Source organism: Drosophila mojavensis, unplaced genomic scaffold (assembly GCF_018153725.1).
Source record: "Drosophila mojavensis isolate 15081-1352.22 unplaced genomic scaffold, ASM1815372v1 contig_49, whole genome shotgun sequence".
Lineage (NCBI taxonomy): Eukaryota > Metazoa > Arthropoda > Insecta > Diptera > Drosophilidae > Drosophila > Drosophila mojavensis.
This window is the reverse complement of record NW_025318872.1, coordinates 1,473,868-1,498,508: the sequence shown is the minus strand read 5'-3', so window position 1 is coordinate 1,498,508 and position 24,641 is coordinate 1,473,868. Positions and strand designations below refer to the sequence as shown.

Here is a 24,641-nt window from a genome sequence, read left to right as displayed (position 1 = left end):
TCTCGTAATTGCTGTATATGTTCCTAAGAATGAGTTCTTTAATACCTATTTAAATAAAGAAACAAACTTTTTTGATAAGTTTAAGCATTTTATCAGATTAAAAGTTCTTATAAATTTTAGAACTAGTGTCTAGACTTTTATTCTGGAAAATTGACTTTCTCTAGTATCTTTACTACTCTATTCTTATCAATTCCAAGACAGCCTAATATAATGTTTCTCAAAACTAAATGCTATCATTTATCATCTTTACCAAATGCTAAACTAACTTCACTTATTAGTTTCTGGGAACAGTCAGTTCTATATAGCATCTTTATGTTCTGGTTTCTGTTCTCGTGAAGAGAATTCAATTTGCGACCTGTAAATCCAACCTGTTGTCACATTTGTTATTGTGGCATTTGCTGTTTGCGTTATCTGCGAGACTTCGCACTTTGAAATGAAATCGCTTTGGGGCAACTGCCTTGGTGATTCACCAGCCAAGACAACAACAACCCCGCCTCGTGCCCGTGTCTCGTTCCCCGGCGATTCACGTGACGTTCAACTTGCGGGGGTATTTTTACTTGATTTTTTTTTTAATTTTTATAAAAACACGTTTTTATTTACATATTGCTTTAGTATTTGATTTGCTTTCAGACTTTTTCGCGCTATAATAAAGCACTTCAGTTAAATAAATTTGTTATGTCTGCTCATTAGCATACGGCCGTAAATTATTTGCAACAGTTTCACCTGAAACTCAAGCCGAACCAAATTCAACAAATTCGTCAATGCTACAAATTTTTAAACTATTGTATTATTGTTGAATAGTTTAACACATGTATGTATGTACACATGTACGTCTGTATTTACATATGTACATATATGTATGCTAATTACAAAATTCCAGCAGCAATTAGCTTTAGGGGTGGCGCATCATCTTTTTCAGTTAGACTTATAAATTACATGAATCATGCTGCATACCAAAACTAACAGCAGACAGCGGCTCCATAATTAACAAGCGTCGCAGTCGCTGTCTCTGTCGGTGTCGCTGTCGCCGTTACAGTTACAGTCGGCGTTGCTATCGCAGTCGCCGTTGAAGTTGCAGTCGCCGTTGTCGCTGGCGTCGCAGCTCCATTTCGAGACAGCGCAAACAATTATGGCACATAACTACAGTTTCTATATATAGAGCTAAACGACAAACAGTCAGCACTCGCATTGTTGTACACAATTCTTAAGATTTGATATATTTAACATATTTAAAATTAGCTTAATTTGTAAGTTTTTCATCTGTAACCAAAATAATCAATACTTGATTTTAAGCGTATGAAACATGAGAAGTTTTATTTTTTAAAGCATTAATTTATTTTTTAATTTTACAAAATTATAGATTTAAAACTTTACTTTGAAGCTCTTTTTATTTGTTACGAAAGAATTGTGTGAAAAAGCTTACTCTCTAAACTCAACCTTATTATTGAACCTAGACTTATTTTAAATATGTATGTATATACATATATACATGTAAGACAACAAATTGAAATACATAATGTAATTTTTAAAAGGTTTTAAATATCACATTTAGTAGCTTTTTTTAATGTCAAAGAACAAAAATATAATTTTTTCCCATGTGAAAACAGTTTCGTGTCAAACTGTTTCATGATACATACATATATGCATGTAGATACATACATATGTATCTACATATGTATATGCTAATTTAATATTTAATTTGCGATAACTCCACGTATAGAGTAATTAATTTGTTCTGTATTATTGGGAAGTAGCTAATTGCAGCACACATTAACGAATGTCTACTGTACTTAACTACCAACTAGACTAGAATGCCGCAACAAAATAAACCAACAACAACAGCATCAACTACAAACACATTTCACTTTCATTTAAAAGGGGGGCTTGTAAGCGTTTTTGATAGCCGCTCGGATGGATATGGACATTGGGACTGGGGACGGTTTTAACTATAGAGAACGACAGCGACGCCAGCATGAAAAATGAAAACGATATGTCCATGTATGGAGCGCAGCAACAAGCGGCAGCAACAATAAATTAAGATTCTATTTTTGTAGCTAACTTGAATTACAACGTTGCAATGCCGAGTGCTGCTGATGCAGCTGCTGGTGGTCAACTGGCCAACTGACCATGCAACAAGTTAGACCTAAAATAGAAGCGAAGTGGACACATGCGGAATCTGAATCTGTGAAGCACACACATATGCACATGCACGCATGCATGCATATGCATGCACAAGAACATGAAAATTAAAAATGCAAATAAATTGTTAACGATAAACGCGCAAAACTCCACATACACATGTGTGCGTGTATGCTGCGGGTGCGTATCTCTGCTTGCTCAACGGTCCACAGCAACAGCGGCGCTGACGGCAACGTCCGCCACTCGAGGAGGCCACTTCAGTCACGATTTCACATTGTTTGGTCAGCATTAAGCTGACTGAGCAGTCGCAGCGCAGCGCCATCAAGCGACGAGCCTCCTTCGCTGCGCACTGCGTCAAGTGGCTATCACAAGCTAATGTGTAAGCGTGTTTGTGAATATATGGCACATTTCTTGTTGTCTCTTTTGTGGTCATACTGGAAGCTAAAAAGTTGAAACTGTTTTTCGGCAGCAAAGCTTTTGGCTAGGCAGAAAGAGATGCAGCGACGCGTGCAGAAGTTCAACTTTGTGTCTTCTCTCTTTTTTGTGCAAACTGCGCAGTCGCGGCTCTGACATGAGACGAGCCTCCTTTGTGGTGCGCTCTCAACTGTGCAAGCGCATGTGTGTGTGGGAAATGATTTCTTGTGGAGTACACTCAAGAGAAAAAATTAGGTAAGCTGAGAGAAATAAAGCCTAAGTGCCGGCGAATCGAGAGGGAGACAAGGAGAGGTGATCTGTCTGCTAGTTGTCTTTGCTATTTACATTGAATCACCAAAAGGTGCAAGGGGTGCTTTGCTTACACGTTTAAACATCTGGCTTTCGCGGACATTTTATGCTCTATCCTCATGCGTTTCTTTATTATTATTTCTCCTGGCTATGCGCGTGAGCATGTTGTATACACTCAGGAAAAAAAGTTGGTTCAGTCGTGAGCAGACATTGGACAATGAGAGGTCGCGACAGCGAGGGTGGCTTGATTACACGTTTGAACACCTTAATTTCTTTCGGCTACTTTTTATGGTTTTCTTATGATTATTGCTACCAGCTTGTTTCGCTTAATTAATAAAAGACAAATTTCATGCCTTAACTGTTATAGCAACTTTATGAGAATTTACTGTTATATTGGATGGAAGAGAATAGGTCAAAATAAATTGAAAAAGAAATATTAATATGTTATAAAATACATTTTTTTATTTTTTTATAATTGATTGTTCTTAGCAAGAGTCAGTGTTAAACCTCATAAACGATTGTCTCATTGAGTTGACCTCATCATGGACGAAAAATATTATTATTTATTCTTTCATTTAAATTGTTTTTCTTTGATTAAGCGATTTTTTATCACTGTCCAGCCACAACTATAATTTTATATTAATTATAATAATTATCGTGCAATTTTTAAATATATATTTTAAAATAATATTTGAGTAATTTTATACGAGATTTTTTTTTGAACATTCCTCGTATATGTACATATTTCATTCCAGAACAAATGAGAATATTTCATTTGTTTCTTTTTTTTAGTATTGTTTTTTTTTACATATATATATTTTTTTTTCTATTTTTGCCTAATTCTATTTGCATATTAGATTTACGTACATAAGTATATCATTTATATTTGACAAATACACACAGCTTACATATGTTCTGATCTGTCTATTTTTGTTACGTCTGAAATACATGCGACTTGTTTGCACTTTTTCTATTTCTTTCTTTATTGTTTGCTTTGTTGTGCGTCAACAGCAGCAGTCGGGCCCCCTAATGAGGCCTATCTAGTATATAAATAATATATGTACGCACATACACATACATGTATTTCACAATTTCAAAAGACGTCAACTTGTTGTTGTTGCCAACGTCAAAATGGAAATAAAAATTAAAAATAAATACATATATTAAAGCCAATATAACTTATTTGAAACAGATCATTAAGCGAAACAACAAGAAGAAAAGGGAAGTTCGAATCACAAGCCATATTTAAAATCCATCCATAATATTCGCAGTTCGAGCGTCTGCTGATTGCTGAGAGTTCAATTTTGATTGATGTCTTGTTACAAAATAAAATTAACAAAATACATACATATATACATGTATGTCATAACAAAGAACTTGATCGAACGTCAACGTCATACATACAGAAGAGCTATAGTCGAAGGCTAAATACCCTTCTGGAAGAGAAGTCGAATCCTGACATTGAACAAGAGTTCATCAAATAGTTAACTGTAGAAGTGTGAAGAATCTCGGACGCTTCAAATTTAAGTGATTCGAAAAGCCATCTAAGCTTAAGATAGTACAGATTTTAGAATTTCAATAGAAATTTAAGAATTTCGAAATCGATCACTAGATCAGATCAACTGAGAAATCGATGTTATTTAAAGATAATTATAATAGATATTCTCGTAGCTTAAAATATCAACCAAAGCGTTAATAAAAATGTTTACAAATTCAAACTAAAATACAATACATAAAAAATATTGATCTGTACAAAGATATTCTAAAAATTTAACAAATATGTATAAAAAAGTGTTTAAAAGGATTTAAGCTAATTTAAATGACCTAAATATAATTGTCTTAGAATATGCATTGAAAATAATAAACTAAATAATATATTTTTGTTTATATTTTATGAACCATATAACCCATAATATTAAATTGTTTCCAATGGTTATTTAATATAGTAATCTGATTCACGAGCTTCCCACAGAATGTGCAATCAAATATAATGATTAAGAACTATTATATTACATCGATTTCGATTACCATTTAACGCATTTCAACAAATCAGGAAAATCAATTTATATACTATATACACATATATATGTAGCTCGATTTGCAGTTGACTGAACGTCAAGCTTATTACGTCTTTATAGAGTGTATGCAAAACGCATGTGAAGCATTTCCACTCAAATTGCACTGAGTAAAAATTCTAGATTTGTTTATTCGATGGCTATATAGTCTCTATATATATTTATACATACATATGTATTACTCTAGTGATTGCTGACGTACCAAGCGCTCTATTTATTATATTAAAGTCCAGCTCATTTCTACGTGGCTTTACGTCGAACTGGGAGCAAACTTAATTAACAAAAGAGGAAATGACTAGTAGGCTCACTAGAAAATTGGCTGTACGGCATATTAGAGTGGAAAGTCCATTTTCAAGTCAAGTGTATAAAAACTCACAGCAGAGAAAAAGAGATTAAAAATATATAATTAAAATATTGTGAAATATATTTTAAAATATTTCATTTTGTAGTTCTAGTCCACAGAGTTAAGGCAAATATTTTATTATATTTGGAAAAACTGTCGAAACTTAACGATTTTTTTTTTTTTTACCATTACCTTTTTTCGTTTTGTATTCCTAGTCCTTAGAGTTTATGCACATATTTTAAAACATTTTCCAATATATTTTTAGAATCTGATCAAAATTGTTTTACTATTTGTCACATTTCGTATTATGCCTTAATTTAGAATCATTTTTAAGATTTTTACCTAAAATTCTCAAATGTCAGATTTCATAGAAGTTCAAAGAGTAGTCGAGAGCCTGTATTAAAAACGTCTTTCAATATTTCTATCCCGCTAACAGTCTGCCCCTAGAAGATTTCCAAAAATGTCCTATTTCACATACCTACCATAGGCTCCATACGCCCTGTTTTCCCAACTCGCACAGGGTATAACAACTGCTGATCGTCACTTTGTATGCGACAAACCACAGTTCAATGTTGTCGTTGCGGCTGTTGCTGCTGATCCAATCGACTGCAATTCAAATGCGCATGGAAATGATTTAATCAATTGAATGATTTTTGCCTGGCAGAGAAATCGCTCAATTAATGGCAAAATGCGCAGCTCAAATGAGTTCAATTGCTCCCAATGGGCGTGTGGCGACAAGAGGGGGCGTGGCCGTGCAGCCATTAGACAACCCCCGGATGAGGATGTGCCGCGTGTGCCACTTGCCGCCAAGAGTTTCAACAGTTTTGCATTAATTAATTAACAACAATTTGCATTCAAGTTCAAAGCTATTAAGGCAGAGTAATCAAGCAAACCTATATACCCTATATATAGTATATAAACATGTAGGGATATTGTTGCCTGTAGAACTATGTATACTATGACCTTGAGTTTAAACAATTGCTTAGGATAATTTAAAACAAAAACTTACACAATTTGCAATTTACAATTTTTATTCTCAACATATAGGGAAACTCTTGTCTTGTAAAACTGCCGATTAATATGACCTTGTAGGTTTCGAATTCGAAATTAACATCTATTTAACTATTGCTTAAGAAAATTATAAAAACTTAATACAGTATCTAGATTCAAGTTCGAGCTGCACAGTAAAGTAAATACATTTTCCATTGTTGCATGAATTTTATAAATTCAAATCAAGTACAAACACGCATGAAACATTTTAAGGACATTTGGCAGTGTTGTTGGCGTTGTCAGAGTCGTTGCTTAGCTTCGTTTCGCTTTGATCAATGTCCTCTCCCACCTTCTCCTTCGCCTCCTGGCCACGTTCAGCCTCTGCTTGTCGCATTTGTCGCTCCAGCAGCGACTTTTCCCAGGCCAGCTCGAAAGGATATTCGAGCGGCTTCAGCTCATCCGGGCATTCTGTTTGATTGGGCACCGTTGCCTGATTGATGGAGGCGCCACGCGTATGAATGCGCTCCAGCATGGCCGCATTATGTGTTTCCGCATTCAGCGCGGTAATAAACTCGAACAGCTGCTCCTTGGTGTAGATGTTGGGCAGGCCGCGGCGCTCGAAGAAGCTGATAATGTTGTCGCAGTCACGCATCAGAAACTCTAAGCCGCTGGGATGTTCCGGTTCGACGCTCTGGGCCACATCGATGAACCAGCACTTACCCTCGTACCAGAGTATATTGTATTCACTGAGATCGGCATGCACCAGCTTCGCTTCATTGTACAGCTTATGCATGGCCGCCACGATTTCCTCGTAGGCACAGCTTAGCTCAGCGGCGCTCAGGCGCGCATCTTTCAGCTTGGGCGCGGCATTGTGATTGTCGCCGATGAACCGCATGACCAGGACATGTTTCTTCAGCACCACCACATCGGGCACATTCAGGCCAATGCTCTGCATGCGCATCAGATTGTGCATTTCCTTCTCTGCCCACATGTTAATGATGACGCGATGATTCTGCTTGCTGAAGCGATCCTTGAAGCGATAGTCGTCCTTGATATAGCGATCCCGCTGTTTGAACTCATTCAGCGTGGTCTTGAACACCTTGATGGCACATTCCTTGGGCAGCAGTTCAGCTGGCATCAGCACTCCATTGCCATGGCCGTGCTCGTTTGTGCCCGTGTAGCTGGCATCAGAGTTGGCGTGCAGAATAACTGCCTCCTTGCCGGTGGATATGATGCCATTGATTTGCTCCAATATCTGATTGTTTATTAACTTGTAGAGCAGCAGACGTGTGGCTGCATCCACGCCCATTTCAGCTGTGGCTACCTTTTCCTTGCGATCCGCACGACCACGACGCGAATAAGCTTTCAGCTGATTGAAGACCTGTTGGTGAAGTTGGATTAAATACAGTTAAATAAATGAATATGTGTATAAATACAAAAGAGAGTTGTATCTACTTTATTGGATAGCTTCATGTCGAAGCAGGCGCCATCACCCGTGGGAAACTCTGGCGGAAAGGACATCACACGCTGTGCATTTCGTACGCCGCACAGCTGTGGATCGTGCTTGGTTATCATTTCGCCCTCTTTGTCCAGTTTGAAGCCACACTTTGGTATGGCGTCTAGCATCTTTTCGTTCGTCTCAAAGCAATCCCAGTCCTGCTTGAGGCAAGTCAGCTCATCATCTTCGTCGTCTGCACCCGCTTCGGTATCGTGCAGAAACTCAGCATCTCCGCTGCGCAGAAATTTATTGAGCGTCACCGTGACCTTGGATTGTTTATTCTGTTGCCGTTCGATGCGTCGCAGCTCCTCGTTGTACTCGTGATCGAACTGAGACTGCAACATCTGAGCTATGACTGCATCCGACTCGGCTTCATCTTCCAGCAGGCTCAAAAGGCTCGCCGGCAACGGTTCGGCCTGCTCTTTACCCTCGTCATTGAGCAGCATCGAATAATCCTCCCATTCGCCTGCATCGCTGTTGAGCGTCGGCTTCTGGCTGGCTTTAGCAGATGTGCTGGCTACATTTGAGTAACTCTCAGCATTTGTGGGCGTGGCAGTGGGAAGTGTCTCGTTTTGTTGCTGCCTCTTTTGCTGTTGCTTCAGCTCCTGGTCGTGCAGCCGATGCGCATACTGTTCGGACATAATGTCCGCCAAGCTGATTGTCTGCACGGGCTCATTGCTAACCTTGGACCAAGGCGATGACATTCTATTGAACATACAAATCGAATATTATTATTTACAATTCACAGGAATTTTGAAAAAGACAAACTTTTTCTCAGGTTCGTTCGACTTTTATCCTTGGTCCCCTGTTTACTGTTATTGTATTACAATCTGACCAAGTTGCCTGCTAGGCCTTTTTGTTTTATTATATTGACAACACTATTGAAATTCTCTTCAATCACTTTTGGTTCCAACTTTTTGTGTTTCTCTATATTGTGAAATTAAAAGCACATTACATACTCCCAAGAGCTCTGTTATGCTGTGGAGTGATTATATTAGGCGAGGAGCATGGTAGAAGCAATTTATAAGGTGCGCTTACAAAAAAGGTTGGCATCGGTGTTCGAGATGAGAACGTTCTTATCATATCTAAGAGTTTTGTAAACCTAATGCTCTTCCCATATAATTAAACTGATGCCTCTATTGTGCAAAGTATTGTGTATGGTTACTATGAGTTAATGTTATTTAGAATCATTATGAAAATTACAGAACTGATGTCATAAATAAATGTGGTCACCACGACTATTGTTGTTAAGAAGTTTATATTAACCATCTGGCAGCACAGTCACAAATATCGATATGTAATCGATGTCGGAATTGCAATACAAAGTGGAATACGCAAAAGTATCGATGTCTTCGATACTTTTTGTTGTACTTGTACATTTTTCGCCAAAAATAATAATAAAAGTGAAAAGTTAATGTATTTTTGTTGTACAAATACATAGAAAATGTTGTTGAATTGATTGGCAAATTTGCCATAAAACGGCCGTAATAAAATAGAAGTGCAATACGTGGAAACGCTGGTAAGGGCTTGGAATAAAAACGCGTAGCAAACGCAGCACAAAAAAAGAAAAAAATCAAAATAGAATTCCGAATTTAGAATATGACAGTGACGGACCGAAAAAATTTTCGATTTGAACGCATTGCCTGTCCCCAAACGTGTGTGTGTGTTTCACTCTGTACATGTGTCTCTCTGTGTGTGTGTGTGTCGAGGGGGGAGACTTGGGGGTCAAACTTGGGGGAACAGAACCAGAAGCAGCGAAATACAGAAACACAGAGATCGGTAGAAGCAGCAGCCGCAGCAGCGACAGCGCCAACTGATTTCCGATTTCGTTTCGTTTTGCGCGCGAGACGAGAGTCGCCGTTGCCGCCACCACAGTCGTCGCTACCGCTGCCGCTGCCACCAACACCGCCACCACCACCTCCACCGTCACTAGACTCGTCAAATTTCTGATTTTCTGTGCTAATTTACGCTTAATTTGCGCCGCCTTTTGCTATTTGCTCTCTTCTGAGTGTGTGTTCGTGTATTTTCTACTATTATTATGTCTTTTTTGCTTCTCACTTGCTGCAACAGGACAGCCCGCTTTTTTTTCCATTCTTCTTGCTTGTGTGTGTGAGCGTGAGCGCAGCTACAGTCACAGCTTTCGTTATCTCGCCGTAACGCAGCTTTCTTCGCCTCGCTTGGCGAAATACTTTTTTTTTTATGCACGTAGCCGCTAAGTGCATGAAAAAGGAAGTTAGCTTTGCATGCCATTGCTATATGTATTGAAAAGTCGTACACCCGACCGTGTAAGATGTTTGAAATCTTTGAAAATCAACTCGCATAATATTAAATAAAAATATCTAAATTTAGGTTATGTTATGTTGTTTTTCAAATTTTACTTGAAAATTATTCCTATCGTCCAGTATTTGATCATTTTTGGATTTGGACATAAAACTGATTAACTTTTATCAAACTTTAAAAGTGATTAGATTATGTTAAAAAATGTTAAATTATGTTCATTTTGATCAATTTAGAAATTTGGTTTAAAATATATTGAAGAAAAATAAGTTTTATTGATGATTTATTTTACAATAATGATCGACTTTAATATATATTTATTCGAAATTAATTTTTTAAAAAGATCATAAATAATCTAATTTTTAAATGTTATTATTTGCGAAGTAATTGAAAACGCATACATCATAAAGAACGGTTGGAATTCTATTAAAAGCAAAACAATCAATGAAATGATTTCTTATATAGAGTTTTATATGTATAGTCATGACTTCAAAGAATTATACCTGAAATTAATCATTACTCGGATGTTACTTCTCAGGTATTGCTAGCATGTTGAGCATGTGAACATGTAACACAGAAGAAACATTTGAATGCGAATTTTCTTAGTTGGGCTACGCTTAACGAACTAATTAATATGAAATGCTGAGTTTTTGCCTGAAAAATGCATCATTACAGAACTGGTGCCGCAGGAAATACACGCGCATACCTAAGCCGCTTACTAAACTAAACTAAAAGTAAAAAAAAACTACTCAGCAATAAGATATATTAAGCCTGCCTGACTGCTTGTCTGCCTGCCTGACTGCCACAGCTTGAAGAGAGAAATGTTAAAGTCTAGCACAAACCCACAGGAATTGCGTCTGCCACGCCCCGAGGAACACCATCAGCCGCATCCGCACACGCAGCAGGGACAGCCGACGCATCAAGTTGCCGCCGTGATAGCCAACAATATAACGTCTGCAGCAGCCGCAGCCGCCGCCGCAGCAGCAGCCGCAGCAGCAGCAGGAGGAGGAGGATCAGCAGTAGTCCCCACCAGCCACAGCATGGACACGCTTAAGACAACATTTCTTCCCAATCTGAGTATGGATCCGAATGTCATTAGTCCGCACTACTGCCCCATGTGCCATCAGCAGTTCGAGCGCATCCAGCATGCGGCCGAGCATATGCAGCTCTGCCATGGCATCTCACTCAATGCCCAGAGCGCTCTCATCGAACAGCAGCAGCAGCAGCATCAACAGCAGCAGCAGCAGCAACAACAACAGCAACAGCAGCAGCAGCAGCAACTGAAGCCGCTTAGCTATGCGTGTCCCAACTGTGATGATAAGTTTGCTAGCGCGCTGGAGGTGGATGAACACCATCGGCTGACGCATCAGACGGCATTTTTAGCGCGCTGCATTGTGTGTAGCGTTTATGGTGTCAATTCTGTGACGCAGAATCCCAACGAATATAAATGCGCGCACTGTGGCAACGTGTTCAATGCGGCGATGTTGGCAACTGGACAGCAGGCGTTTATGGATCATCAGGAGGCACCGGTGACGCCGGATGAAATGCCAGCTATAGCGCCACGTGATATGAGACTGACGCCCGAAGAGCAGCAGCACCAGCAGCAACAACAACAGCAGCAGCAACAACAACAGCAACAACAACAGCAGCAACAACAACAACAACAGCAGCAAGTGCAACACCATCAGCAGGATCACCATCACCAGCAACTCGAACAACAGCAACAGCAACAGCAGCAGGAGCAACAGCGACAACGTGAACTCCAGGAGCAACAGCATCAGGAGGACCTGAGCGATCCGTCAACGCAGAAAGTGCCGCCTCTGACAGTGAAACTGCTAAAGAACGGCACTGGAGCAACAGTAGCACATCCGCAGGTACGATTTGCTCATGGTATACCATCGCTATCATTATTATATTAGCTAGTTTATTGTACCATTTCTTCTAGTCTCTTTTGACTTTAGTATATAAGTGTAAAATATCCATTTTAAATACATCTACTTCACTTGATTGCAGGTCATCATTAAGGAGGAACCACTTAGTTTGAGCGATAGCGGCGATGTGGTCAATTCAGTGCCTGTCTATGCCATACAAGCGAATCCTGGTGTCCAGCCGGCGGGCACAACTGGCGCCGCCACCAGCGTCCTGGTTAGCACGCAGTCGGTGCCCGCGGATCTGGCGCATAAGATCCGGCACAAGTGTCCCGATTGCCCCAAAACATTTAAGACGCCCGGCACGCTGAACATGCACCGCAAAATACACACGGGCGAAGCAGAGTAAATTCCACATTTATACGCTAATCTATTGAAAGAAAACAACACAAAGATGCATATGCTGCAAGCAGACTCTCGCAGTAGTCAAAGAAATTGAGAGCGAGAGCGAGAGCAGAGATCTTGATCCGAATTCTTGATTATTTGCTCAGCTCCGCTCAGCTCTTGGGCTTAACTGTTGAACGGTTGTTGGCAGCATCTTGCTTGATATTATTGTTTAACCAATTTGCCATTTATTTACTATATATATACATATATATTTTTGTTTGTTTTCCTTAAGATCAATCCCGAGGCTGAGCGCATGGGCGCGTTCTTCAAGTGCCATGGGACGTGGCCCATGCGCTCCAAACGTTGTTATTGTGTTTTCTCTCTATATATATATATTTCTCTCTCTCTCTTTCTCTTTCTCTTTGTTTAAGTGTCCAATGAATTATTACTCAGATAATGAATGTTACTAATCAAATTATTCTCATCTTTTTCTCTCTCTTGTTCTTTTTTTCTGTTTTTTTTTTTACCCTGCACTGCAAATACTCTAAAAATATTGTAAAAAAAAAAAAAAAAAAACAGCGCCACGCCCAAAGAACGCCCCTACACGTGCTCCTACTGCGGCAAGTCCTTCACTCAATCGAATACACTAAAACAGCACACTCGCATACATACAGGTGAGAAACCATTTAGATGTGGCTTTTGTGGCAGGGCGTTCACTGTTAAGGATTACCTGAACAAACATTTAACGACTCACACGGGTGAGAAGCAATATATTTTCAAATCAAATCAATTCAGTCAGTCAATCAATCAATCAATCGACTCTCAAATCAACTCAGTCAATCAATCAATCAATCTCAACTCAACTCGACTCGTTCAAAGTGCAAATACACCAATACAAAAAAAAAAAAAAAAAAAAAAAAAAAAATTAAATAAAAACAATCTTCAATTAAAAAAAAATATACTTAAATAAAAAGTAAACTCTTATGCAAATTGCCTTCATACCCATTTGTCATACCAAATACTCAATATTCAATATATACTCAGTACTCGATACTTTCTCGCTCTCGCTCTCGCTCACAAACACAAGCAGACACGCACACACAATCACACGCATACACACACACAGTGACGCCGAAGAGCATGGCAAAGCGTAGACCACACAGAGTCCACATGATCCACAAAAAGTACAGTTGCGATCGGTTGGTGCTAAAGTTGTGCTGTCATAAATTGTTTGAAGAATTTTGATTAAACCTGGTTCGCATTTGCCATAATCTTCGATTAGTCAGCGCACAAATGCAAAATTTCAAAAATTGAAATAATAAATAAAAGTACAAAAATACGATGCTTTAGCTACTTGCAGCAGAATTAGAAATTATGTTTGTATGAAAGGTATAAAATTAAACAGATCATTAAATGTGATAATGCAATTAATATAAAGCTTTCAGAGTTGGAGATATTCTATATATCTTATACAAAAAGTTATATAAATCTATAGTAAGACTTGATCTAGTCGACTATTTATATGTTTATAGATCTGTCAAGATGAAATCATTTAAGTTTTTATACCATTTTATACATACATAGTATTAAGTTTTTCTGCAAGTACATAATGAATAACCAAATGATAAAAAGCGAGTAAAAGTAATACCAGAATAATTCCAAAAACAACGTATCGCCCCGCCTCATCTCATTACGTAATAATATGTCTATAAAATGCATTTTAACACCCAAATCCAACAAAATATATATATTATGTACACAACATATATCATGCATAACTATATATATATATATATATTAGTTTGATGATTACGTGCAAATCAATATATATGTATATATATCTATATAATATATATATTATATATATTTACTCTGTACCAAAATCTATCAAACGAAACGAAAGTTTTTGTTGGAACTGCACGGCATCAAAAAAACCAAAAACAAAAGAAAGGCATAAAAGTGTGCGGTGCAGCCGTTTGATAAATGCTAATCCATAGAATTGTGTATTGTTCGTAATTGCAGGTGAAAAACCGTTTCATTGTGGCTACTGTGAGAAGTCCTTCAGTGTGAAGGACTATCTTACGAAACACATACGCACACACACCGGCGAAAAGCCGTACACCTGTCCGTACTGTGACAAGCGATTCACGCAACGCAGCGCACTCACCGTGCACACGACAAAGCTGCATCCGCTCTAGGATAGGCCCAGCGGTGGCCGGACCATAGTTGACCCAAAGAAACCCACACAAGATGAGAATGTGGCCTAAAACATAAAAGCAAAAAGATAAAAAAAACTGAAACTGAAACGAACTGGATTGCGACGATTTAATAATTGGAGCAAGTGGAGCAACTGTAATGAAAGACCTTTCTAAAGACGACAACAATGATGGGGCGGATAGATGGATGTACGGATGGATGGATCACAAGCAACCAACGACTGGCAAATCTTCGAAGTGCTGCTAGACTCTAAATTAGAATTTTTACTATCAAGCCGGAAATGAAAAAAAAAAAAAAAAAAAAAACAATACTTATAGTAACAAATTGTACTACAATGGCGTTTTCTATTGTTAAGTTCATTCAAAACGATATTTGATTTTCCTTTTATTTTTATATTATATATATATTTATATATATAAACTTTGTCATGTCATGTCTTATAAGTCATAATTTTGTTATTCTCTGAGATTTTAATGCATATTATTTTGTATCGTACTTGTTAATCCTTTTTTTATAGCGCACACTCACACCTGCGCACTCACACAGCCCCAAACCTACACCTACACCTAAAACTACAATTACACCTAGACCCGCATATATATATTATTTATACATTATTAAGAGAAGTATATATTTTTCTATCAATTATTCTTATATTTTTTAAACTTGTTTCAAGCTAAAACTCATGTTGACGATATTTTTACCTACGCGCAAAACTTAAATTAATTTGTTTTATAAACATTTTGCACACTAAATTCGATCAAAAAAGAAGAAAAAAAAAAAAAAAAAAAACAACAAACTCTCAAGTTATTTATTCTCATACTTGAAAAATATGATACATTTTTCAAAATTTTTACTAAAAAAATCCTTACATAAAAAGGAATGAAAAGAAACGCTTTTTGCTTCATTTGCATACGAGCAGGATCTCGTTTGTTTGGCTTTAAAATTATTTACGAATTATAAATTATGAAAATTGTTTATAAAGTAATTAAAATTATAATTAATATTGCTTAGTGATTTATTTAATATTGTTTGTTTTTTACTTTTTTCTTTTCTTTTTTTTTTTATCAATTGATCTGCTTAACTGGTTTTGTACATTCTAAATGATAACCCGATTTGTTTGTTATAAATTATTTAAGTTCTTTTTTAAGCGCATTTCGAAACGCAAGACAAAAAGTATTTAAGAGCAAATTTTATATAGAACGAAAATGAAATCTATGCAAAACGCAACACAGCTTTACGCGCCAAACTAGTTTAAAAAAAAACAACAACAATATATATACACATAAATCTATTAACAATTTTTGATAAACTAAGCTTTTAAAAAACAAAACACAACTAAAACAGTCGTAACGTAACAAGCTTATATACATATATAAACAAATATATATATAATAATTGTTTTTGTAATATATGATAATAATTAATAGTTTTTTTGAACAAGATTTAAAAGATTTTTAATCAATCAATTTACTTGCAAGTTGTATGTACTAAAAACTAATTACTAATTTAACTAAACTGTAGCAAATGGAAAACATAAAAACAAAACGCAACCAAAACCAATTGTAAATTTTTACAAAGCAGATATAGTGTTATATAAATGTATAATGTACATCTAATATTATAACTATATATTATTATTAATACACTCAAACAAAAAGTCTACCTACACACACTCACATACACACATATAGGCACAGCAACAAAAACAAATGCGCAGCGCATGTAAAACCAAAATAAATTCTAAGTAATTAACTAATTATTGTAATTTTTATTTAAGTTTTAATAAACCAAGTTGACGATCAAAAGCAACCAAAAAAACAAAACCAAACGCAAAGCTCGCTTCTCTCAAAAACAAAGAAAACAAAAAACAAAAGAAAAATAAATAGAAATAATAAAAGCTAAAGTGAGAAACGAAAAGAAAAAAAATCGATACGTACTAAATGCAAATAATAACTGCTAGATCCTAACTAAGTTAAACTAACTAATTAACTAACTACGAAATGATGGCGAACAAAGCAAGCAAAGTGAGTAAATAGTCTTAAAAATTGTAATTAAAGTTATAATTAAATTTAAATAAAATTAATTCATAATTTGTATGCAATTTGCAATCTAACAAAACGAAAAACTGAAGAAGACAAATGACAAAAAACAAAACTCTTGAAATCATGTTCAAGCAATATTTCAATTAAATTTAAAAAATAAGGAAATTAATTGAAGAGATCTATATACATATATAGTATACTATAAACGAATAAAGGTCCGAATTGTAGAAATATTATAAGAGCAGCGTTTGTATCAGATTGTCTTCGGATATATTGACTGGGTTTTGTATATAGGAATATACTTACGTTGAAACTAGCTTCGATAGGATCGATGATATAAGTGAGATGATGTATGTAGATAATAGACGATATTTCGCAAGTATGATTAGATTCTAGTATTCTAGTATAGCTGTCAATTCTCTTTGAAGCCATCCAAGTTTTCTATTCAAAGTTGTACGAAGAAGATGTACAAAGTACAAGCGAAAAGTTGAGAAAAAGGAACACTATCACTGCCTGTTTCTATGTATAAGCTGCGTGTGTACCTAATTGTACAGATTCATCTTATATATGTTATATATTTGCTGGTATAATAACTTTTTGTATATGCTATGTTTACTACTGTATATCATATATGAGTATTAGAATACTATAGGTCTCCTAGTGTATATAATAGAGTATACCTGGTTAGTTCTTTATGACCTCTTAGCCATATGTATACTGTAGTCTGGCAAATTACCTTCTGATAAAAGTACCCAAATATATATTAGATCTTGTCAGTTATGTCATAAATGTGGTATATATAGCTCTCCTAGAAGAAGACACTCAAAGAGAAGTTCTCTATGAAGAGCACGAAAGTTACATTTTTGCAATGATTTCCACTTTCCCCTTAAAATATCTTTTTGCAACTCTTTTCACTTCTCTCTTCTACTTTTAAATAGAATACACAGTTTAAATATTTGATTTAATCATTATTTATGTTTATTAGTATCATTTTTTGTTGTCGCTCTTTTGGGTTTTGTTCTTTTTCTTTTCTATTGTAATTCATTTTTGAAAATAATTTGTGTTACAATTTTTTTAATGTTAGATTTCATTTTTTCTTTGCCCTGCTTTTGTCTTAAAGGGGAATACATGTAGACAAAGGATTACAGTTTGTAATTATCGCGTGATTGGATTTTTTTTTCTGCTTCTTTTATTACATTTAATTACAATGAACGAATATTATGAACACTATCACACTTGCAAAATTTGTTTTTTTCTTTTTGAATTTTTGAGAAATATTCTTTTGCAATGAGCAACTAAATTTTAGTATGCCATCTATTTTTATTTGGTATTATTTCATATTTATTTTTTATTACTATTTCTTAAATTTGTTTGTTTTTTTATTGTAATGCTGATACACACACATACATTATTTTCAATTACATACATTCCTATATAATTTATATATTTATGTATATATGCCATTTAGTTCAATATATCAATATTTTATACACATAGCTCTTTGATCAAACGCAATCAAAAAGTTGTTTTAAATTTTTATTTATTTTTTTAAATGCTCAACTTGTTGCATGCATGTTTGTCTGTGAGTGTGTGTCTGTGTTTGTTTTTATCTAACTTCCAAATATTTTCCAATCTTTTAGGCTTATATATATATATACATATATACCTCATATAAATGCCTGTGTACTGTATACTGTATATTTTTTGATGGATTTTGAAATCTTCCTTGTTCTCATTTATTTGGACTTATCTATTCTGAATTATTTTCGATTTAAATGTCTTATGTGGCTATCGGAGTAATACAATTTCAAAATACATTTCAAATGTATTTCGTTACTTTATTAGCAAAAAATAATAATAATTTGTTGAAATAAAATGTTCATTTTGGACAAATGTTTTCCTTTATTTTTTATTTTTCTTTTAGCTACTAGACTATTATTAACATTCAGAACGATCGTTAAACCTGCCCCGCCCCCCATAGTTTTAAACTGTAAAATTATACAACAATTTAATAATTTATTTATTTTTTTTCAATTTTTTGTTCGCTCTGTCAGAAAGTTAACAAGTGCCTCGCTTTGATCTAGTATTTTTTTGTTATTATTATAAGTTTTTTGTTTTTTTTTTTTTTTTTTCAATTTCGCATACTTCAGATATGCGCATAAATCATTATGCATCTGCATATATATGTATATGCATGTATTGGTATAGTATATACAAATATTCGCTATACGCTGATTAGTTGCTGTGGTTTTACAATATATCTTTCAGTATATTTATATATATATATATAATTATATAAAGTACATACATATTTTAAAGTCTAGGCGTCGATTGTGTAAGTTGTTTAGTTAATGGGGGAAGGAGTGTGGGGGGGGGGTTGAGGTTTAGGAATTTCTAGTATGTGTATAAGTAAGTATTGCCTATAAGCTCAAATTTACAACTGATTTACGACCATTAGGAATTGTCTTTTGAGTTTTTCATTAGATATTTTTATTGCGGTTGACAAATGAAAGGTAAATTATGAAACATATATTTTCTTTAGTTACTTTCAAGGAACTCAGTTGAAATTATTTCAAATAACAGAGAGTAAAACAAGCAGTGTAAGAAAACTTATATTGCTGCAACAGTTTAACGTTTACCTACACAGGTGGGCTCTGTTTTCAACTCTTCTATTTCAATTTGATCATCGTCTTGCTCTTGTCACATTTGAATAAATGAAAAACAAACAAACAAACCACACGCACAAAAACAGCTCTTAAAAATTTATCAAAATTGTACAAAAATTCATTTTCACATTTTATTTTGTTGTTATTCAACACTGCTCCATGGCACACTCTTCTTCGTCTTCTTTTTCTTTGTTAAAATAAAGTAATGTTTTTTATTGTTTGTATATTTTTTTCTTTAATATATTATATTTTTAGTATATATTTTTTTAACATTTGCTCATTCTCATTGCAAAAAATTAAAGTAATTTCTTTTATTGTTTGTGTTGTTGCGCTATTTGTTATAATGCTGCACCTAATTCTCAGTTACATACATTCACATATATATATATATATATATATATATATATATATATATATATATATATATATATATATATATATATATATATATATATACTATATATGTATGTGTATATAGCATTAATATATACCTAGTTTTTCTTTTGTGTTTCTATCTTCCTTTGAGTTATTTACAAGTATTTGGGGCGCATCGTTCAAGGTTTATTTGGAGTGCGAGACAACGGAATGCGATACCATTGAATGGGATAGCATTGAATGCGATATGCCCGATATTTCGGCATAGGTATCTGTCGGCCCCTCACCACTGCAAACTGAGTCCTCGGGCGTGCGTGATGGCTCCGCTTCGGTTATCTCAATATCCTGATGATGCTTATTGCTGCGATGTTTGGCACTTAAAGCCTGCGAAAGGTTTTTCTACATATTATATAGGGCAGTTTCTCGATTCAGCAATATAATTTTGTTGAGTGCATTTGTTAGTTCTTTTGTTGAATATATTTCTTTTATTTTAGATTTAGTTTAGATACGAGTATGTATGAAGTGCTATTGGGTGTGCATGCATGTTTAGGGGACACTGTAGACAGAGACTCAGAGGACACAAAGGTACAATCAGCTATTTTATTTTTTAGTGGGTTTTTTGGTAGATTAGGCCTGCATGCTCAGTGGTAGTTGAAGACTTAACGATATGTTACGTTGAGTTAGGCGCTATAGACAAACGTGCCCAATTTATACTTTAATTAATTATTATTATTATTTTTTTTTTTTTTTTAGGTTAGGCACAACACATAGTTAGGTTATGATTTAGATAGAATTTTCTTTAGGTTAGCTTTACGTGTATTAAACAGTGAGAGAGACAGACAGAGAGAGAGAGAGACTGACGTTGCTTACCTTATCTTTGCTGCCCTTTTTCTACATATAGTTTATTTTTTGGTTTTTGTTGGTGGGTTTGAGTTTTTGTTTTGTTTGTTTCATTATATAGTACAAGTCATGACAAGAACAATGATATATGTATATAGATATTTCAATTAATATTCATATATATTGACACAGAAATATTTTACAAGTGAAAATGGAGTTTAAGATAAAGAGAGAAAAAAGAGATATATAGATAGAAAGTGGGAGAGCTTGGGCTTTGATAGGGGGCTCGGGCTGGGGAAACTTGGTTTTTGCGTTTTAAAAACATCGAGACAACTTTTGGCTTTGCTTTGCAAGTAAGAGCTTTGTTCATTTCACTGGCTGGACTGGGCCTTGATGTAAATGTATTTTACAGTGAAGACGCTGACTTGACGGCCAGTTGATCTTCAGTCACTTACTTGCAATGAGAAGCGGCGGTGACCCGCCTTGCGACCGCCGCGCCTTTTGCTAATGTGCGGATTATCCTGGCGCAGTGTCTTGTTCTTCAGTATCTCCAGTTGTGTGTACAGTCTACAGTCGAGCGGAACGGAATGGCAATGAAACGTGAACGTAATCGGTACGGTTAATGGCGCTCACCTTTTGAGTTCGGCACGTATATCCTCGGGACTCATTTCGGATATGGTCAGCTCACCAATGTCGGGATCGCCCAGGCACAGGCCCGCATAGCCGCCGCCCAAACGCTGGCCGGCATCGTGTGACGTACCCTTGAAAGCATCCACAGGTAAACGCATTGATAGATCATACGCAAGCGAACGAACCTGCAAGCTATGAAGATGCAACAAACACCGCAAACCACACACTCAGCGTACCGTACGAAAACGGAACGGAACGGAACGGAAATGAAAACGGAAACCGAAACAAAAACGGAAAAGCTAACGCTTAACGTTTGAAACAGTTGAAACGGAAATGGTTAAGGAAACGGAAATTTTAACTGAACATCAAGGGTTAACGTATAGAAAAACAAAATTTATAAATATTGAGAATTGGTAAAAGTATAGAAGAAATTTTTAGTGCGCTTTGTGTCAAATTGTGGAATGTGTAATTGTGTATGGAATTTGTATGATTACTCTCAGAGAAAATGTATATAAAAATCTTGTAATTTTTAGTGTGAGTGACTTGAAAAAGTATATACTTAGAAATTTAGTTTGTAAACTTGATAGTTTTCTTATTGAAAGTTTAATAGAGTTTTTTGTTGAACTTAAGTTAAGAGATTTGCTTTTCAGCTTATAACTTTTAGATTTTAAATTTTGAGGTAGTTTTTTTCTCTGAGCTTTTGTATGGCTTATTAGTGTGATTTTATAAATGTGTGTCTGTTGGGGCGTGGGCGTGGTTATGTCTCTTGTGGTGCTGTAAATGAGATAAACATAGGTCAAAATCTAAACTTAAATAGCGACGAGACTAAACGTTACTTTGGACTTTGGCTAAGAGAACTACTTTAGGTTAGAGAGATAGACGGTGAGTAGCATGGGTTAACAAAGAATTACAGAGAGAGAGGCAGAGCGATAGAGAGAGAGAGAGCGCAAGTGAGAGACACAGAGTTATAGATTATAATGTGGAAGAAGAAGAGAATACTCTATAGTTTTGGTATACATGTTGGGTATTAAAGGAAACCGATTTTTGTCATTATAAATTGTATGGTTGTCTTAGCTGTAATGTGTTAAGTAAATGCATGCACTCACACACAATCGCACGCATGCAGCCATAGTGTTGGTTAACGTCTTAATTAAAGAAAAGCGAATACAGTTGTGCGAACTTAAGAGCTCGGGTGCAGTTAGAACGAAATAAAACGCAACACGAGATGAAATCAAGAACTTCGATAAATACATACAGTAAACATTCGGGTACAAAAATGACACTTGCAGCAACTTCATAGCTTGACTAAAATTCATGAAAATGTTAGCTTAATACTAAAATTGTATTTTGTAACTCCAAAAAATGAATAGAAACCATAATGAATTCAACTCGACAAATTATAATTTATTTTTTTTTGTTTGTTAATTCTATGAAATTAATTTTGTATTTAGCAAAAAGCTTTCTTCGGCGTTTTCAAATTACAGTTTGATGTTTATTTTATTTATTTATTTATTTAAATTTTTTTTACAAAAATCGTTTCCTCAACCAAATGTTAATACCAAATACAAGAACGAGTACGATTTACGATTTACGATATATTTGGACCAATACAAGACGAGACGAGACAAGCGACTGCGGACAAATGATCACAAACTGAGCCTACGGCGGGAATATCTCAACTTTCTAGGTTATATATATGTATATATACATACATATATATAAATATGTAATATTGTATATGGTATATGTATTTAACTCGAACAAACTTTGAACGCACTTTTTCCAATTAAATTCTTTTTTTTTTTTTTTTTGTTCTTTTGTTAGCAAGAAATAAATCTCAATGTTAAACCAAATGTTAATTGTAAATCATATGAAAAACTTAAGCGACGTAAATAAAATTGTCAACAAATTGTGTTACCTGCTTGTGCTGATACCACAATTTTGGCACAAATATCAAACCCAAGGCGAAGCTATTCGTCAGCTGCGAGCGCACAAACAGCGCCAGCAAAATGGCGCTGGGACTCATTTCCGGCAAATAGAAAAAGCGCAGAAAATAGAAACTGGACGACACAAGGAACTCCAGCGTTAATGTTGTCACCAGAAATTGACGCTCCTGCAAAATGTAAGAGTGGTAAAAATAAAGAAGTCAAATTTAAGAAGAATATTATCAAGAAAATTTTGTTTTGTGTGAAGACGAAAACAGAGAGAGAGATAGAGAGAGAGAGAGATTGTTAGGAAATTAAATCTTATTATAGATAAAATATAATTAGGAAACAAAATTTTGTTGTTTTCCTTATACTAAAGATACATATAACGATTTTCATTAGCTCTAGTTTGATCTCTGTTAGAAATTTTAAAATTTATTAATTTGAATTTATATCTATGAGCCTTAGATATAAATTCAAATTAATAAATTTTCAAATTTCTAACAGAGATCAAAGTAGAGCTAATGAGCTAATATTAATAATTTTATTATTCTTTTTTATTGCTTACATTCGCTTTAAATGATAAAGGTTTCAATTATCGATATTTATCGACTTTTTATCTGAATATATTTTCAATATAAAAAAAAAAAAAAATGTATCTCTATGAACTTGTACACTTTATTTTTAAACTCTTTCGTGTATATTCGAGATATGTCAATGATCTCTTAATGGGTTCAGGGTATAAAAACAAGATGTGAAATTTGTTTTTTGTTTTTAATCGATTTTAACTGAATAGAGATAAGCTTCATTTAGAAGGACATCAAATTAATGTCGTTTGCTCACCCGAAACTGTGTATTGGCATTGCGACTGGCAATGGCCAAATGTAGGCCAAAGCAGAGGATGAGCATCTCGCTGGTCTGCGTCACCAGTTCCCATTTGAGAGGATGGCAGGTGTTGGTGCTGACCTCTCGCAGACTTTCCAACTGGGCGCTCTCCAGCAGATCGAGCGACGAGGCCGTGAACGCGGACATATAACAGATAACGGCAAATATTTGATTTAATCATTATTTATGTTTATTAGTATCATTTTTTGTTGTCGCTCTTTTGGGTTTTGTTCTTTTTCTTTTCTATTGTAATTCATTTTTGAAAATAATTTGTGTTACAATTTTTTTAATGTTAGATTTCATTTTTTCTTTGCCCTGCTTTTGTCTTAAAGGGGAATACATGTAGACAAAGGATTACAGTTTGTAATTATCGCGTGATTGGATTTTTTTTTCTGCTTCTTTTATTACATTTAATTACAATGAACGAATATTATGAACACTATCACACTTGCAAAATTTGTTTTTTTCTTTTTGAATTTTTGAGAAATATTCTTTTGCAATGAGCAACTAAATTTTAGTATGCCATCTATTTTTATTTGGTATTATTTCATATTTATTTTTTATTACTATTTCTTAAATTTGTTTGTTTTTTATTGTAATGCTGATACACACACATACATTATTTTCAATTACATACATTCCTATATAATTTATATATTTATGTATATATGCCATTTAGTTCAATATATCAATATTTTATACACATAGCTCTTTGATCAAACGCAATCAAAAAGTTGTTTTAAATTTTTATTTATTTT

The 24,641-nt window shown here is 35.0% G+C and overlaps 3 protein-coding genes and 1 long non-coding RNA gene across 8 annotated transcripts; 1 reads left to right on the top strand and 3 right to left on the bottom strand.

Annotated features, from left to right (window-relative positions):
- Nucleotides 1-4,000: 4,000 nt before the first annotated feature.
- On the bottom strand, nt 4,001-4,479 carry LOC122757350. Its single transcript, XR_006357357.1, has 2 exons — nt 4,211-4,479; nt 4,001-4,152 (listed from the first exon to the last, which is right to left on the bottom strand). It is a non-coding gene; the product is annotated as an uncharacterized LOC122757350 (long non-coding RNA).
- Nucleotides 4,480-6,293: 1,814 nt separating this feature from the next.
- LOC6577885 (serine/threonine-protein kinase RIO3) lies at nt 6,294-8,763 on the bottom strand. The gene is made up of 3 exons (XM_002003780.4): nt 8,537-8,763; nt 7,726-8,473; nt 6,294-7,651 (listed from the first exon to the last, which is right to left on the bottom strand). The coding sequence occupies exons 2-3, from the start codon at nt 8,470-8,472 to the stop codon at nt 6,539-6,541; spliced, it is 1,860 nt and encodes a 619-aa protein (XP_002003816.1). The 5' UTR covers nt 8,473; nt 8,537-8,763; the 3' UTR covers nt 6,294-6,538.
- A 334-nt stretch (nt 8,764-9,097) lies between these two features.
- Nucleotides 9,098-16,343, top strand: LOC6577884 (chorion transcription factor Cf2). 5 transcript variants are annotated; one of them, XM_032728796.2, is made up of 5 exons: nt 9,098-9,287; nt 10,721-11,919; nt 12,059-12,318; nt 12,880-13,058; nt 14,323-16,343. In XM_032728796.2, the coding sequence occupies exons 2-5, from the start codon at nt 10,867-10,869 to the stop codon at nt 14,496-14,498; spliced, it is 1,668 nt and encodes a 555-aa protein (XP_032584687.1). In that variant the 5' UTR covers nt 9,098-9,287; nt 10,721-10,866; the 3' UTR covers nt 14,499-16,343. The 5 variants fall into 5 exon arrangements, with proteins under 5 accessions (XP_032584687.1, XP_032584686.1, XP_032584689.1 ...); XM_032728795.2 differs by having other exon boundaries at nt 10,584-11,919; XM_032728798.2 differs by having other exon boundaries at nt 9,099-9,287; nt 10,584-11,919; nt 12,880-12,974.
- Nucleotides 16,344-19,753: 3,410 nt separating this feature from the next.
- Nucleotides 19,754-24,045, bottom strand: LOC122757349 (probable G-protein coupled receptor 158). Its single transcript, XM_044009257.1, has 6 exons — nt 23,842-24,045; nt 22,992-23,186; nt 21,077-21,258; nt 20,899-21,010; nt 20,474-20,494; nt 19,754-19,987 (listed from the first exon to the last, which is right to left on the bottom strand). Exons 1-6 carry the CDS (start codon nt 24,028-24,030, stop codon nt 19,790-19,792), a joined length of 897 nt encoding a protein of 298 aa, XP_043865192.1. The 5' UTR covers nt 24,031-24,045; the 3' UTR covers nt 19,754-19,789.
- Nucleotides 24,046-24,641: the final 596 nt, after the last annotated feature.

What these genes read in the sequence shown, in the direction of transcription:
- LOC6577885 (XM_002003780.4), bottom strand. Translation starts at nt 8,472, where the DNA reads ATGTCATCGCCTTGGTCCAAGGTTAGCAATGAGCCCGTGCAGACAATC. An exon ending in ACATGAAGCTATCCAATAAA is followed by an intron (nt 7,652 to 7,725) that starts GTAGATACAACT and finishes CTTCACCAACAG; the next exon opens with GTCTTCAATCAGCTGAAAGC.
- LOC6577884 (XM_032728796.2), top strand. Translation starts at nt 10,867, where the DNA reads ATGTTAAAGTCTAGCACAAACCCACAGGAATTGCGTCTGCCACGCCCC. An exon ending in CAACAGTAGCACATCCGCAG is followed by an intron (nt 11,920 to 12,058) that starts GTACGATTTGCT and finishes ACTTGATTGCAG; the next exon opens with GTCATCATTAAGGAGGAACC. An exon ending in ATACACACGGGCGAAGCAGA is followed by an intron (nt 12,319 to 12,879) that starts GTAAATTCCACA and finishes AAAAAAAAACAG; the next exon opens with CGCCACGCCCAAAGAACGCC.
- LOC122757349 (XM_044009257.1), bottom strand. Translation starts at nt 24,030, where the DNA reads ATGTCCGCGTTCACGGCCTCGTCGCTCGATCTGCTGGAGAGCGCCCAG. An exon ending in ATACGTGCCGAACTCAAAAG is followed by an intron (nt 21,011 to 21,076) that starts GTGAGCGCCATT and finishes GCTCGACTGTAG; the next exon opens with ACTGTACACACAACTGGAGA. An exon ending in ACCGCCGCTTCTCATTGCAA is followed by an intron (nt 20,495 to 20,898) that starts GTAAGTGACTGA and finishes AACTATATGTAG; the next exon opens with AAAAAGGGCAGCAAAGATAA.